The following is a 17,345-nucleotide window of genomic DNA, read 5'->3' on the forward strand; positions in this document are numbered from 1 at the left end:
AATGACTGAATCTACCACTAGCTCGGAAAGTGTACAGCCTTATGAGAAGAGCTAGCAACAAACTCACAAACACTCTTTTCAATCGCCAAAAGATTTACAATGTGGTTGATACAATAATTGATCATGCGAGGAGCTGCCAACAATCAGCGATATACGTAGAATAAATTTAAATTGTGCTTATACCTTTTTGATTAAAGCTTGTGGCTTGGTTAACAACGGCCACTCGGATCGATCTCTGAGATTAAGCCACGCGTGCCGAGGTTGTTCTGTGGATGGGTGACTATCTTATACATATCGAGTTCCTCCGTATTTCGGAAGGCACGTTAAATTGTGGGTCCCGGCTGTAATTTTCGAAGATCTTTGACAGTCGTTAACAGCAGTCAGAAGCTTGAAAGTCTGACAAACAGTCTTACCGAAGGGTATCGTGCTATAACTCAGGTAACTGGGTTGTGGAGGTCAGATAGACAGTCGCTGCATGTAAAACACTGGTATTCAGCTGCATCTGATGAGACTGGAAGTCGACTCTGACATAGTTTGGAACAAAGGCTAAGCTAATATATATGTTTTTGTTTAAAGCTTGCTACGGCAGTAGCACATCCTAGACGTGGCGGAGGTGGAGCTAGCGGCGGAGGTGGAGTCGGTGGTGAAGTCAGTGGAGGGCTCGGTGGATCGGCCGGAGGTAACGGTGGAGCCGAAGGTAGTGGAGGAGCTGATGGCGGGGCCGATATCGCTGGAGGAGCCAACGGTGCAGCCGGAGGTAGTGGAGGAGCTGATGGCGGGGCCGATATCGCTGGACGAGCCAACGGTGCAGCCGGAGGTAGTGGAGGAGCTGATGGCGGGGCCGATATCGCTGGAGGAGCTGATGGCGGGGCCGATATCGCTGGAGGAGCCAACGGTGCAGCCGGAGGTAGTGGAGGAGCTGATGGCGGGGCCGATATCGCTGGAGGAGCCAACGGTGGAGCCAACGGTGCAGCCAACGGTGGAGCCAAAGGTAGTGGAGGAGCTGATGGCGGGGCCGATATCGCTGGAGGAGCCAACGGTGCAGCCAACGGTGGAGCCGAAGGTAGTGGAGGAGCTGATGACGGGGCCGATATCGCTGGAGGAGCCAACGGTGGAGCCGGAGGTAGTGGAGGAGCTGATGGCGGGGCCGATATCGCTGGAGGAGCCAACGGTGGAGCCGGAGGTAGTGGAGGAGCTGATGGCGGGGCCGATATCGCTGGAGGAGCCAACGGTGCAGCCAACGGTGCAGCCGGAGGTAGTGGAGGAGCTGATGGCGGGGCCGATATCGCTGGAGGAGCCAACGGTGCAGCCAACGGTGGAGCCGAAGGTAGTGGAGGAGCTGATGGCGGGGCCGATATCGCTGGAGGAGCCAACGGTGGAGCCAACGGTGGAGCCGAAGGTAGTGGAGGAGCTGATGGCGGGGCCGATATCGCTGGAGGAGCCAACGGTGGAGCCGAAGGTAGTGGAGGAGCTGATGGCGGGGCCGATATCGCTGGAGGAGCCAACGGTGCAGCCAACGGTGGAGCCGAAGGTAGTGGAGGAGCTGATGACGGGGCCGATATCGCTGGAGGAGCCAACGGTGCAGCCAACGGTGGAGCCGAAGGTAGTGGAGGAGCTGATGGCAGGGCCGATATCGCTGGAGGAGCCAACGGTGCAGCCAACGGTGGAGCCGAAGGTAGTGGAGGAGCTGATGGCGGGGCCGATATCGCTGGAGGAGCCAACGGTGCAGCCAACGGTGGAGCCGAAGGTAGTGGAGGAGCTGATGACGGGGCCGATATCGCTGGAGGAGCCAACGGTGCAGCCAACGGTGGAGCCGAAGGTAGTGGAGGAGCTGATGGCGGGGCCGATATCGCTGGAGGAGCCAACGGTGCAGCCAACGGTGGAGCCGAAGGTAGTGGAGGAGCTGATGGCGGGGCCGATATCGCTGGAGGAGCCAACGGTGCAGCCGAAGGTAGTGGAGGAGCTGATGGAGGAGCCGGCGGTCGAGTCGGTGGCGAAGTCAGCGGTGGAATTGAAGGCGGAGTCGGAATATAAATATATATGTGATCATTACCCACGTACACTCGTGAAATAAATAAAATATAGGATTTTGAAGTTTTTCGATTTGATGTTACCTTGGAGTGATGCAGAGATTAAATGAAGTAAGTGTTTAAATATTTAAGGAAAGGCAATTACGTTGAGGAAAACGTTTTCAAATAAATAACAATTGGGTACTTTTAACCTAAAACTGTATTTGCGCCATCTATCGGTAGGTTTATGAATTAGTTGGTCAAACGTAAGGAATATAGCTGCCATTTTCTTCTGATAGAGGCACCACAATATGGTTGTTGATGTACTACACAACGCTGCCACAGTTTATTATAATTTATAAGCTTAGCCTTTATTCCTAACTATGTTGTAGTCGGCTTCCAGCCTCACTGGATGCAGCTCAATACCAGTGTTTTACATGGATAGGCTACTTATCGAACCTCCACAACCCAGTTTTAATAATGTAAAAACTAAATCTTGAGTGGATGGATGTATGTATGTTACTATTTCACAAATCTTAATCTCCGACATAAATCGGCCTAGCACCAAAAGCGAATCTGTATATAAACTCTATCGGCACAAGCCGAACTAATGAGTCGAGTCGGTTTTGTTGATCAATAAATATATTATCGTCAAAGAGAATACTAAATGGATTATGATGAAGTGAGGTTTATAAACAGTTATTACTTTGATACACATAGGATATTTATTGTACAAAGGAATTTTTGCTTGTATAGTATTCTCCGTAAACCAGTAAATACGCCATCTATCGGTAGGATTATGAATTGGTAAGAGAAAGGAGACGATTATTACTGCTACTTTCTTCCGATAGAGGCGCCACAGTATCGTAGTCAAATGAATATCTTTTATGTGAATTTTTTAAAGATTTCAATTTTTGTTCTATTATGGTTATTTTATTAACCATATACTCGTATGTATAATAAAGGCTTTATTAAATTCATAATTGTTTAGTACAATTCCGTAACATCGTCTTTAAAACCTTTATATGGATTGATTGATGGACCATTTTTTACGGAAGAACTCAAGTAATTATATTCATTACTAGCCGACCCGCGCAACTTCGCTTGCGTCACATAAGAGAATCATAATTTTCCCCGTTGTTGTAACATTTTTCACTGGTACTCTGCTCTTATTGGTCGTAGCGTGATGATATATAGCCTATAGCCTTTCTCAATAAATGGGATATCTAACACTGAAAGAATTTTTCAAATTGGACCAGTAGTTCCCGAGATTAGCGCGTTCAAACAAACAAACAAACAAACTCTTCAGTTTTATAATATTAGTATAGATTTATTTGAAATGCAAACCTATTCCTCAAAGTAATTTCCTACCCTTATTTTTTTAAAATCCTTCTTCATTAATCTCGGCTTCGACCCAAGGTAGACCGGCCAAAAATGCATTTGGCTTTTAGTCTGCCCTAGTACAACTTTGTATAAAAAGTTTGAATAAATAAATAAGCAACATTCTCAATTATGTATTAACAAAACCGGCAGTCCTGTTAACAATATATTATTATTGTATGTATGTGAATAAAGCAAGGGGAGTTTGTAACCTTGGCGCTCTCTGCCTACCAACATAGAAAAAGGCGTGAGTTTATAAAAAGTAAAGAACTTAGGGTCAGCGCAGACCAAGAGGAGCGCAGCGGAGAGGATTTTTTTAACGCACTTGAAAATCAACTTTAAATTAATTAAAATAAAGTGCATAATTGCTTGAACCTGACAAAAAATGCTCGCGCGTCCTCGAGGATGCGCGGGTATCCCCGCGCATACTCGAGGACGCGCGAGCATCGTACGAAAAATTTCAATGTTGTTACTGAGTTTAAAGAGAGAGAACGTCATTTTTATTCTTCTTCAGTCAAAAGAGCAATTATAATCATGGCCCAGTCTACCATCGTTGACGAATTTTCACGAAAACTGGCCTGTTTAATGAAGAATGGTAACCTAGAAAGTTTTCCTCGCGCAGGCTCGAGCAGTCGCGAGCATGCTCGAGCATCCGCGAGCCGTAAAGTAAATGCTCGAGACCGCGCGAGGATTATTCCGGTCTGTCTGCGCTGGGCCTTAATAAGCAAGTAAGTGTAACATTGACACTTAGCCCGCTAGATGGCATTATTCTAAATTCAATGTTGTCACATACCTCGATAGATGGCGTTGCGCTGTTTTTGTAATTTTCTAGATCGCGCTATTAAGATTCTCCGCGGCGGAATGACTACCGCTGACGGCCGGCTGTTCAGTCACACGCTACGGACGCTTGAAGTGCCACGTGCATTCAACTATCACTGATAGATTAATGTCAATGTAGGGTTACTGTAGTTAGAATGTAAGGTAGTTAGTTTGTAAGTAGTTACATTTAAGACAATTATTATTTCAGTGTATTTTTGAAAGTCCAACGTCGGTCGTTGTGACAATAATACCATTTAATTTTAGGGGCCTATAGCCAGTTGCGCTCACCGGTCGGTAAACGATCTGTGGGTTAAGCAACCGTTGGCGCGGTCACTCTATATCAGGGGTTCCCAACCTTTTCTTGGTCCCGTACCATTTTTATATTAGTCTTGTTAGCAGGGACGACCACTATGTAAGTATATAAAAAATAAAGTGTAATATAACTGTCCTGAAAATTTAAAATTTATAATCATTCGTTGACCATATTTTGACTTCCACGAACCACCGGTGGTCCGTGGACCACTGGTTGGGAACCACTGCTCTGTATGAACTGAGCGTCTCCGTGCTTCGGAGGGCACGTAAACAGTCGGTCCCAGTTGTTATCTACTATGATAGCAGTCGTTAAGCCATGTCAAAGGCCTTTCGGGCGGCTTGAACAACTTAAACACTAGGTTGACCACTAACCATACGATAGAGAGAACGACCAAAGCAAGTGGTCGCTTCGAACCCGAGGTAACATACTAGTGACTTTTCAAAGTTATGTGTGTATTAGAAATAATTATCACTTATTCCAACGGTGAAGGAAATCATCGTGATGTAACTTTGCATGCCTGAGAGTTCTTTATAACAGTTTTTGATGGTCTGCAAAGTCCCCAACCTGCACTTGGCCAACGTAGTGGACTCAAGGACAAAATTCCTTCCTCATTACGGGAGGAGACCCTTGCCCAACGCTGGGACATTATTGGGTTAAATTTATTATATGTATTATTATATTTATTTGTATTAAAATGTATTCTGTGTGTTAATCTAAGCTTCATACTTTAAGCGCATCAAATTTCATGTAAATTTTAGTAGTTTTTATTTGATTGGTAGCTTTCATTTGTTCAGAAGTGGTAAGACCGGGGCTAAACGTTGTCATGTAGTGGTTAGTAGATGGCGTTGTACTAAGCTGAAATGTTGTCTCATAGCTCCCTAGATGGCGTTGCATGTTTCATTTTTAAAGAAATTACCACTTCTAAACTCTTTGTGTCGCGTAAAAAATGGTACCTACTATGTATCCGTTTGTTAAAGTCCCCGCGCCACAAGAGCAATTCGTGCAGGAGTTGTCTTTTTTAATACAAAAACATGTTATATAGAAGCTGACCCGCGCAACTTCGCTTGCATCACATAAGAGAGAACGGGTCAAAATTTTGAACTGTTTTTGTAACATTTTTACTGGTACCTACTGTGCTGCTATTAATTGTAGTGTGATGATATATAGCTTATAGCCTTCCTCGATAAATAGGCTATCTAACACTGAAAGAATATTTCAAATCAGACCTGTAGTTCTTGAGATTAGCGCGTTCAAACAAACAAACTGTACAGCTTTTTAATATTGGTATAGATTTATGAGTTCTACAATCGGCCGGCTATCTGATAATCAACTTTGATGAATGTCAAACTTCCTTGACAATTTTGGCTTTGAGAAAAGGTAAATAAAACTAATAGTTTATAGTACTTGGAACATTTTATTTAATGTTAATTCAACCAAGTGAGAATGGAGGAGCATCATTTGTCTCGAGATGGAAGATGCCCGTGGAACTGAAATTAAATAAAATACTTTACCAATCACAATATTCTACAATTAATTCTTATTTTTCAAGACTTTAAAAATCATTGATTACGCAAAAGATTAAGTTACGCTTATTTTCAAATAATATTATGTCGAACAATGCATCATCAAACATGTTATCAACACGTTAACCAACAAGTCATCTCACTAATTGGACAATAAGCTGTCTAACAAACCATCCAGCATTTAGTCCAACACAATTTGAAAACAAGTCGGTAATCCAACAGTCCACCTAACTTATCATGCAGCAAATTATACACCTTCCAACAAGTCATCCAACTTGCTGTCCAACTTATCATCGAACATGTCATCCAACATGTACTTACCCGGTTTTAGGCCAAATTCCGCCCATTCTCAATGTGCCCCACAGGTGGCAGTTGCCAGCCATAGCTGTGATGTATGACGCGCACCGAGTGCCGGTGAAGCCGCCCGATCTGACTGACTCGGCCATGTAGTAATAAGCCCTAGAAAGAAAAATAAGATTATTTTGATCCTATTTTATTCATAACTAACTTCTGCGAGGGACTTTCTAAACGTGAAAAGATTTCCCGAATTAAAAAAGTGTACTATGTGTTAATATTTATATGCAATAACCGTACTCGTATGTTTAACAAAGAAAAAATGTGATTATAATTTTTTTATTTACTTATTTTATTGGGCAACTCACACACGATCATTTGATTCCAAACTAAGCAGAGCTTGTACTGTAACCAGATAACTGATAAACATAGGGCTGGAAAGATCACGAAATTAAATAAAACGTAGCGAAATTGTGTCATTGGTGATCACAGGACTTGAAAATGCGACCAAGGGTGTGGAATTTCAACTTTTTTATCGGGTCTACATACATATGTACATACATAACTTTTAAACTCTCGCGTTGCATGTTTAATGTATAATAGAATACCGGAATTAACGCGAACACGCATTTAACCTATACATACATATAACATAACGCCTTTTCCTCGGCCAGGCACAGGGCAAAGTCGGTAATTTTTAGGAAAAAAAAAATTACATTGGTTTAAAAGTCAATCACGTCTTATTTACCTAGAATGATCACACTCCTGCGTACTACATCCAGGCATGTTTATCCCACCGTTGGGATAGAAGTCCACATCTCCCAAATTAGCGAGAAAACCCAGAGCCCCGGCGTTGGTGTGAATCACTTCTGTGTAGACACCGTCGTTTGCGCTGAATCTGTTGTTGTTGGTTATCCAGCCAGGAAAGGCAGGGTCTAGAGCTGTTAGAAAGAAAGAAATAACTATAAAATATCATTGGACAGTCCTCAACCCGCACTTGGCCAGCGTGGTGGACTCAAGGCCTAACCCCTCCCTCATTACGGGAGGAGACCCTTGCCCAGCAGTGGGACATTAATGGGTAAAATTTATTTATTTTTATTTATATCATTGGGCAACTCACACACGGTTATCTGATTGCAAACTAAGTAGAGCTTGTACTGTAACCAAATAACTGATAAACATACTTCTAAATACATAGATACATTTACAACCAGGCTCAGAACAGATACTCGTGCTCATCATAAAAATATGTGTCCCGGGTGGGATTCGATCCCGCCACACGCGGCGCTACGGTCATTGCAGCAAGACGACCACGTTAATTAGGCTTGGCCCGGGATTCGAACCCGAGACCTTTGCGCTGCAGACACGCACTACCGACTGCGCCACAGAGGCAGTAATTTCACTCACCAGTAATATAAGCCACTCTTCCTCCCAAGTTCCTGCCTGCTATACCAGCCTGGTGACCTCCCAAGCTGTGGCCGACGAAATGATACCTACCCAGCTGAGCCCCGGTTACTGAGTTTAACCAGGTTATGAACCGGGCTACTGATTGACCTGAAAAGAAAATGACGGTTAATACTGTTACCCGGCTTATAGATAACTGTGAGTTAGTGTATTTGATAGATAAAGTGGTTAAAACATTAAAGATAATCTGTGTTTGTTTCGTGATGAACGATGATCGATGAATGATGAACGATGAATTATGAATGATGAACGATGACTGATGACTGATGACTGATGACTGATGACTGATGAATGATGAATGATGAACGATTAATGATGAATAATGAATGATGAATGATGAATGATGAATGATGAATGATGAATGATGAATGATGAATGATGAACGATGAACGATGAACGATGACTGATGAACGATGACTGATGACCGATCAATGATGAACGAGGATCGATGAATGATGAATGATGAATGATGAACGATGAACGATGAATGATGAACGATGAACGATGACTGATGACCGATCAATGATGAACGAGGATCGATGAATGATGAATGATGAACGAGGGCCGATGAATGATGAACGATGAATGATGAACGATGACTGATGAACGATGACTGATGAACGATGAATGATGAACGATGAATGATGAACGATGACTGATGAACGATGAATGATGAACGATGACTGATGAACGATGAATGATGAACGATGACTGAAGAATGATGAACGATGAATGATGAACGATGACTGATGAACGATGACTGATGAACGATGAATGATGAACGATGACTGATGAATGATGAATGATGAACGATGAATGATGAATGATGAACGATGAATGATGAACGCTGACTGTTGAATGATGAACGATGAATGATGAACGATGACTGATGAACGATGACTGATGAACGATGAATGATGAACGATGACTGATGAATGATGAATGATGAACGATGAATGATGAACGATGAATGATGAACGATGACTGATGAACGATGAATGATGAACGATGACTGATGAACGATGAATGATGAACGATGACTGAAGAATGATGAACGATGAATGATGAACGATGACTGATGAACGATGACTGATGAACGATGAATGATGAACGATGACTGATGAATGATGAATGATGAACGATGAACGATGAATGATGAATGATGAACGATGAATGATGAACGCTGACTGTTGAATGATGAACGATGAATGATGAACGATGACTGATGAACGATGACTGATGAACGATGAATGATGAACGATGACTGATGAATGATGAACGATGAATGATGAACGATGAATGATGAACGATGACTGATGAATGATGAACGATGAATGATGAACGATGACTGATGAACGATGAATGATGAACGATGACTGATGAATGATGAACGATGAATGATGAACGATGAATGATGAACGATGACTGATGAATGATGAACGATGAATGATGAACGATGACTGATGAACGATGACTGATGAACGATGAATGATGAACGATGACTGATGAATGATGAACGATGAATGATGAACTATGACTGATGAATGATGACTGATGAATGTTGACTGATCAATGATGAACGAGGATCGATGAATGATGAATGATGAACGATGACTGATGAACTATGACTGATGAATGATGACTGATGAATATTGACTGATGAATGATGAACGAGGATCGATAAATGATGAATGATGAACGATGAATGATGAAGGATGAATGATGAACGGTGACTGATGACCGATCAATGATGAACGATGAATGATGAACGGTGACTGATGACCGATCAATGATGAACGATGAATGATGAACTATGACTGATGAATGATGACTGATGAATGTTGACTGATCAATGATGATCGATGATCGATGAATGACGAATGTTGAATGATGAACGATGAACGATGACTGATGACCGATCAATGATGAACGAGGATCGATGAATGATGAATGATGAACGATGACTGATGAATTATGACTGATGAATGATGAACGAGGATCGATGAATGATGAATGATGAACGATGAATGATGAATGATGAACGGTGACTGATGACCGATCAATGATGAACGATGAATGATGAACGATGACTGATCAATGATGAACGATGAATGATGAACGATGAACGATGAACGATGAATGATGAATGGTGACTGATGACCGATCAATGATGAACGATGAATGATGAACGGTGACTGATGACCGATCAATGATGAACGATGAATGATGAACTATGACTGATGAATGATGACTGATGAATGTTGACTGATCAATGATGATCGATGATCGATGAATGACGAATGTTGAATGATGAACGATGAACGATGACTGATGACCGATCAATGATGAACGAGGATCGATGAATGATGAATGATGAACGATGACTGATGAATTATGACTGATGAATGATGAACGAGGATCGATGAATGATGAATGATGAACGATGAATGATGAATGATGAACGGTGACTGATGACCGATCAATGATGAACGATGAATGATGAACGATGACTGATCAATGATGAACGATGAATGATGAACGATGAACGATGAACGATGAATGATGAATGGTGACTGATGACCGATCAATGATGAACGATGAATGATGAACGGTGACTGATGACCGATCAATGATGAACGATGAATGATGAACGATGATCGATGAATGATGAATGATGAATGATGGATGATGAATGATGAATGATGAATGATGTATGATGAATGATGAATGATGAATGATGAATGATGAATGATGAATGATGAATGATGAATGATGAATGATGAACAATGTATAATGTGATGAACGACGAACTATGGAGGACCGATGACCGCTAAATGATGAATGGTGAATGTGACAGATGACTGATGCGTGATGAGTAATCAGTATTGAGTGACAAAAAATGAAAATGATGGCTAATAAATTATGAACGATGAGCAAATATGACCTTCATCCGTAAGAGTTCTCAATACATTTTTTAAAGTTTGCAATGTCCCAGCCACACTCGGTCATCTAGATGGAATGTGGGCTTAACACATTTCTTTTCACATAGACAACTCCTGCAACAAGAATTGCTCTTGTATCGCTGGGACTTTTAAAAACATACAAACAACGGACACAAAGCACAACCAGACCCGAAACAATTGTGGATCGCACAAATAATTGCTCCGTGTGGGAATCGAACCCACGACCTCCCGACGCATGGGTATCGGCGTGGCGACCTAAACCACTGCGCTACGGAGGCAGTCATCCTTACCAGTTTATTTTACTTGTTTTTTTAGATGTGTATTAAAAATAATTATATCATATGCTCCCACGGTGAAGGAAAACATCGTGAGGAAACCTTGCATGCCTAAAATTTGTTTAAAACATTTATTGAGGGCATGCAAAGTCGCCAACCCGCACTTGGCCAGCGTGGTGGACTCAAGGCCTAACCCCTCCCTCATTACGGGAGGAGACATTTGCCCAGCAGTGGGACATTAATGGGTTATTTTTTTATTATATTATTTTTTATTTTTTTATAGATCGTCTTCCGATGTAAGGTCTTACCTGAAGGAGTAGTATTAGTCACCGCAGCCGGATAGTATAAGATATCAGCACCAGCACTCCAGTCCACCACGATGACGTTAACGTCTTCAGCAGCTAGGAATGCTGAAAAAAGAAGAAGCTTAGTCTCTTATTCATAAACACACTATAAACCTATTTTAGTTAAAAAGCTAAGATAATATATTTTCTCTCTTTCATTTCGCTAAGGAGTGAAGGAAACAAAACACTTTATAAGCCTTTCATAACTTCATATATTTTATGTCAGTATATTTATCATATAGACGTCGTTATTAGTCGCTACAAAATATCATTCAAAGAAAAGGAATTTCCCGAATTCTTCACAAAATAAGAAATGAAAAATTCCGTGCTAATATCAGTCGGTCTGAATTTGTAGTTGTGATAAAAATATGAAATGGTTTAAATATTTTCAAAATATTCTTTTTATTTAATATAACATTTTGCTGCCCACTAAAGCGCCGCTCGGAGCGGTCCGCCCCCACTACGCTACGCCACTGAATAATAGTCATTAATTATAACTTGAAACACAATAAAATCATTAATTACGATTATTTCACGATTTTAATTTCCTTGCGTCGACCACGTGGTTAGCGTTTTTCGAATCACATCACTAGGAATGCATAATTTAAGAAGAGTTCTTTCTTTGTTGTATTTCTTGTTCAAATGAACGCAGGATAGCGCCACTGTCTGTGTTGCCTTGGTACGAAAATGGACTCGCCCGGAATACAACGGCGCCATAGATAGTGCCACTGTCTATGTTGCCTTGGTACGAAAATGGACTCGCCCGGAGTGCAACGACTGTAGGTACGAGGGGCGGGACGTCTTGCTCGCCCTCCAATCACAGTGAAGGGGCGTGGTCACGACGTACGCGCAGACGAAGCTGCATATATGTATATTATTATGTATATACCAGAGACTTACCATCAACTACATAAACACGGCACACTGAGTTTATTAGAAAGAACTCTTCTTATATTATGCGTTCCTAGTGATGTGATTCGAAAAACGCTAACCACGTGGCCGTCTCTCGGACGGAAGGGAATTAAAAGTAGGGCTGGTCGTCCTATACGAATTTGCTTAAACAATAAGATTCACAACAACAATTCGTAAAAAGCAAATTCAAAAATAATTGAATCGAATATAATTATTTTAGAGTCGATTTTGTCGCAATCGATTTTGATCAATACTTCTACAACCCTAGTCAAAACAGTTTGACATCTGTCATTCTAATCAAGCTATATTTTAAAGAGTATTAATAGTACTACCCACACATTTCCTGAAATAACTATACCTAGGTACATTTTCTGATGTTACTAAACATTTTCCAAATAATCAAAAAATGCCAAACATCTTCTAAAATGATAAAATATGAAATGGTACAAATATTTACGAACTAATTTTATTATTTATTATGAAAATTTTCCGCTCGCTAGAAAGTGCCGCTCGGAGCGGTCCGCCCCCACTACGCTACGCCACTGAATAATAGTCATTATAACTTGAAACACAATAAATCATTATTTCACAATTTTAATTTCCTTGCGTCGACCACGTGGTTAGCGTTTTTCGAATCACATCACTAGGAATGCATAATATAAGAAGAGTTCTTTCTTTGTTGTATTTCTTGTTCAAATGAACGCAGGATCGCGCCACTGTCTATGTTGCCTTGGTACGAAAATGGACTCGCCCGGAGTGCAACGACTGTAGGTACGAGGGGCGGGACGTCTTGCTCGCCCTCCAATCACAGTGAAGGGGCGTGGTCACGACGTACGCGCAGACGAAGCTGCATATATGTATGTATATTATGTATATACCAGAGACTTACCATCAACTACATAAACACGGCACACTGAGTTTATTAGAAAGAACTCTTCTTATATTATGCATTCCTAGTGATGTGATTCGAGAAACACTAACCACGTGGCCGTCTCTTGGACGGAAGGGAATTAAAAATTAAAATTGTGAAATATTATATACATTGAAAAATAATAAATGTAAATTTTATTATTTTTCAAGTTAAAATGACTTTTATTCAGTGTCGTAGCGTAGTGGGGGCGGACCGCTCCGAGCGGCACTTTCTAGCGAGCGGAAAATTTTCACAATAAATAATAAAAATATTTCGTAAATATTTGTACCATTTCATATTTTATCATTTTAGAAGATGTTTGGCAATTTTTCGTACTTTCTGGAAATGTTTAGTAACATCAGAAACTGTAGGTATAGTTATTTCAGGAAATGTGTAGGTAGTAGACCTAATGTCAGAAATCATTTTGTATTTTCATGTATTTCAGGGAAATTTTAGTAACGTTAGGAAGTATTAAGTAATTTCAGAAAAATAATTACCAGTCATCTATACTTATATACTTATACTTATTACTTATTTACTTATAATATTATAAAGCTGAAGAGTTTGTTTGTTTGTTTGTTTGTTTGAACGCGCTAATCTCAGGAACTACTGGTCCGATTTGAAAAATTCTTTCAGTATTAGATAGCCCATTTATCGAGGAAGACTATAGGCTATATATCATCACGCTACGACCAATAGGAGCAGAGTACCAGTAAAAAACTTATGTGACGCAAGCGAAGTTGCGCGGGTCAGCTAGTGACAAATAAATTCACAGGCATAGATCATAATAACTCACCCGGGACCAGAACGGCGTTAACTTCAGAGGTGACCGAGTTCCTCCACCCATGGATGAGGACTATGGTTCTTCTGCTAGGGTTGAAGTTACGAGCCACCACGTTACCTCCTAGCACCATGGGCTGGCTCACTGTGGGGTTTTGTCTGAAAATATATACAGTATGACTGGTGAGATACCTTCAATATTTGAGGACGTGATAGTATGCGAACATATATCATGAAATAAAATAACATAAAAACTAAATATTAAATAACTTCTTAGTAAACTTCGTACACAGTACACCGAGAGTCCAGTATTTAACTGCGGAATAATTGGACACCGCGCGCGCATTGCGCTATCAACACAGAATACATGGGCGAGTCCATTTTTGACAGCTTGTCGCTTAGCAACAAAGTAGTAAAGCTTGTCGTGAGTATAATATCCAAATTTCACTTATTTTTAGAGAAATTTCCAAAAGAAATTAAGCTTCTATTTTCTTCGTATCAAGTTAACGAGAATCGAGTACCGAGTACTCTCCATAAGTATTGAAGGTATCTCACCAGTCATACTGTATATCAGTCTAGCCTTTCTTAGTTTAGACATAGGTCTTATTTTTGTCTGTCCAAGTTATATAAGTCGGTACCTCCCATGCAAGTGGTTGCAGGTTCACATCCGAACACACCAATGACTTTTCAAAGTTATGTGTGTATTATAAATAATGATCACTTGTTCCAACGATGAAGGAAAACATCGTGATGCAACCTTGCATGCTTGAGAGTTCTTTAGAACAGTTCTTGAAGGTATTTAAAGTCTCAACCCGCGATTGGCCAGCGTGGTGGACTAACCCCTCCCTCATAACGGTAGGAGACCCTTGCCTAGTGGACAGTAATAACTGAAAGTATATATCACTCTAGCCTTTCTTCCAACTACGTTGGAGTCTGCTTCCAGTCTCACTTGATGCAGCTGAATTTTACATAGACTATGGAGCGACTGCCTGGGAATCGAACCCATGACTTTCCAACACAATGGAAGCGTGGTGACCTTAACCACTGCACCACGGAGGCAATCGGACACTACATCTAAGAGTAAGCCAAAAATGTTTAAAAACAGGTCAGATCTTTGTACCTGGTGAATAAATGATAAACATTCTGTCTATCAGGGTTAAATCTGGCAGCTGCTTGAAGGTCGCTGGTCTTCACCCAAAGGTCTACCAGATGGGGGGTTCCATCTCCATCCTGGACATACTGGTAACGAAGACCATCGTCCAGTTTCCTGATGACTGCATCATGAGGATAGGCTGTGAGGAGAAAAAATGGTTTAAATGAGTGGTATAAAATATGATCATACTCAATCTTTTGAAACCCTATATACTGAAGTGTGCACATTATTCCATGGAAAAAACATTTGCCATTAATTGAAATGTTTAATTCTGACTCATTCTACTTGATTTTGTTGTGGAATAATGTGCACACTTCAGTATATAGGGTTTCGAAAGATTGAGTATGATCAGCTACTTTTGGAGCTGACTGTACGTCTCACGCAAGTGAGCTCGAACTTACAACACAATCCAAAGTTATGTGTGTATTAATGATCACTTGTTCCAACGATGAAGGAGAACATCGTGATGCAATCTTGCATGCCTGAGAGTTCTTTAGAACAGTTCTTGAAAGTATGCAAAGTAATTATTTTTTATTTGGTGAACTGGATTCTATTATTCTCTTTAAATATGATGTTTTTCATATTATTTGGTCAGTCGTTTTTCTCATATCCTTAAAATACATCATCAGTCTACTTTGATGATATAATCAACATTTGAACATATTAATAACCTCGTATATAATATGTACAGACATATCTTTCAATATTCCACATATTAAGTTACCTAACTTATCCAAAATTGGCGAACTGAGTAGAGTAAATTCGTTCAAAGTTAACAATTAGCTCCATAGATGGCGTTGTTCTAAATTCAATGTTGTCCCATAGCTCGATAGATGGCGTTGTGCATTGTTTACAAAATTTCTAGATCGCGCTATTAAGATTCTCCACGGCTGAATGACTACTGGCAGCAGAATTCCATCAGATGGGGGGGGGGGGGGGATATTTTCGTTTCGTTTCGTTTCATTGTAGTTGAAGTTGGCAATGGTGATTCTGTCTCACCGAACAGCTTAGCTAGGGATTTCTATTATATTATTACTATACAACTATACAATATAATATTAATTAATTAATTTAGATAGGTGGTATTAGGTCGTTGTACTCTCGCATTGTTCAGCTGGGTGTCTTGAGCGATTAGTTTCTCACTCAAGGCACTTAGTTAACAATACGACAATATCTAATCCCCCCTCCCCCCTTCCTTCTCCCCGCCGCTAGCCGCACCCCGCCGACAGTCTCTCTCGGCGGTGAGCGTACAGTTGCGCACGCACTTACGCGGCGTACGCACCTCGCTGTTAGCGACGCGCGGATAGTTGCAATCTTCCCCCTTCCCCCTTCCCTCCTCGCGGGGGACGCACTCTGCCAGAAGCAGTTGCCGAAGGCTGAGTGCGAAGACCTCCTTCCCTTCCTCTGTGGTGGTAGCACACATTCACTGCTCCTTCCCTTCGCCGCTCCACGCACCCAGGTGGTACGCGTGTCTCGTTCTCCCCCCCCCCCCCCACGCACCCCTCTTGCTCCCGCGCAAGGCCGCGGTAAGATGTTTGTCTTCCAAGGCTAAGACCCCTCACCCCTTTGAACTTCGCAATTGCCCAAATGGAGCATGAACAAATAGACCCTCCCAACTCGGCGTCGCAGTCTTCCACATCACCTAAGAGCATCGATCATGAGCGCGACATCGCTGTTCTCGCACAACTATGCCATGACGGCTCTTTGTCTGAAGGAATGCTTCGTTGGATGGCTCTCTACGTTAGAGCACACGAGAAAGACGAACAAGGCTACGCTCAGTTGTCTAGAGACGACGAGGTAGCACTTGACTGTGTTGCCAATTCAGGCATCTTCGATCTTCCTCCTGTCCATGACGATATACTCTTAAGGAGCGCACAGAGCAGACCATCTAAGAGGCCGCGGACGCGGTCCCTTTCACTAAGCCCACCTCAACGCCGTCACGAAGAGACTGCTAAGATACGTATAGAATTAAACCGTGTAAAAGCTGACAGTAATAGTAGTCGGCCAAAATCGCCGCCTTCAACTCCGATTCACACCCAGTCGTACGCGCGTGCGGTCCAATCGCCCTGCTCATTCGCTAGCCCTAGGCAGGGAAATCAGACAGATGCAACCCTCAAAGCATCCCAGTCCAGTCCGAAGAAGCAACAGGCGCAGAAGAAACACAACAAATACCCGCCTATATTAGTAGAACAGCTTCCAAACTGGG

The 17,345-nt window shown here is 41.6% G+C and overlaps 1 protein-coding gene across 1 annotated transcript; it reads right to left on the minus strand.

The window, feature by feature from the left end:
* Positions 1–5,942: 5,942 nt before the first annotated feature.
* On the minus strand, positions 5,943–16,562 carry LOC142985387 (phospholipase A1 2-like). The gene is made up of 8 exons (XM_076133515.1): positions 16,409–16,562; positions 15,107–15,278; positions 14,003–14,145; positions 11,349–11,450; positions 7,746–7,892; positions 7,087–7,279; positions 6,366–6,503; positions 5,943–6,008 (listed from the first exon to the last, which is right to left on the minus strand). The coding sequence occupies exons 1-8, from the start codon at positions 16,560–16,562 to the stop codon at positions 5,951–5,953; spliced, it is 1,107 nt and encodes a 368-aa protein (XP_075989630.1). The 3' UTR covers positions 5,943–5,950.
* Between the last annotated feature and the right edge of the window lie 783 nt (positions 16,563–17,345).

Source organism: Anticarsia gemmatalis, chromosome 30 (assembly GCF_050436995.1).
Source record: "Anticarsia gemmatalis isolate Benzon Research Colony breed Stoneville strain chromosome 30, ilAntGemm2 primary, whole genome shotgun sequence".
NCBI lineage: Eukaryota > Metazoa > Arthropoda > Insecta > Lepidoptera > Erebidae > Anticarsia > Anticarsia gemmatalis.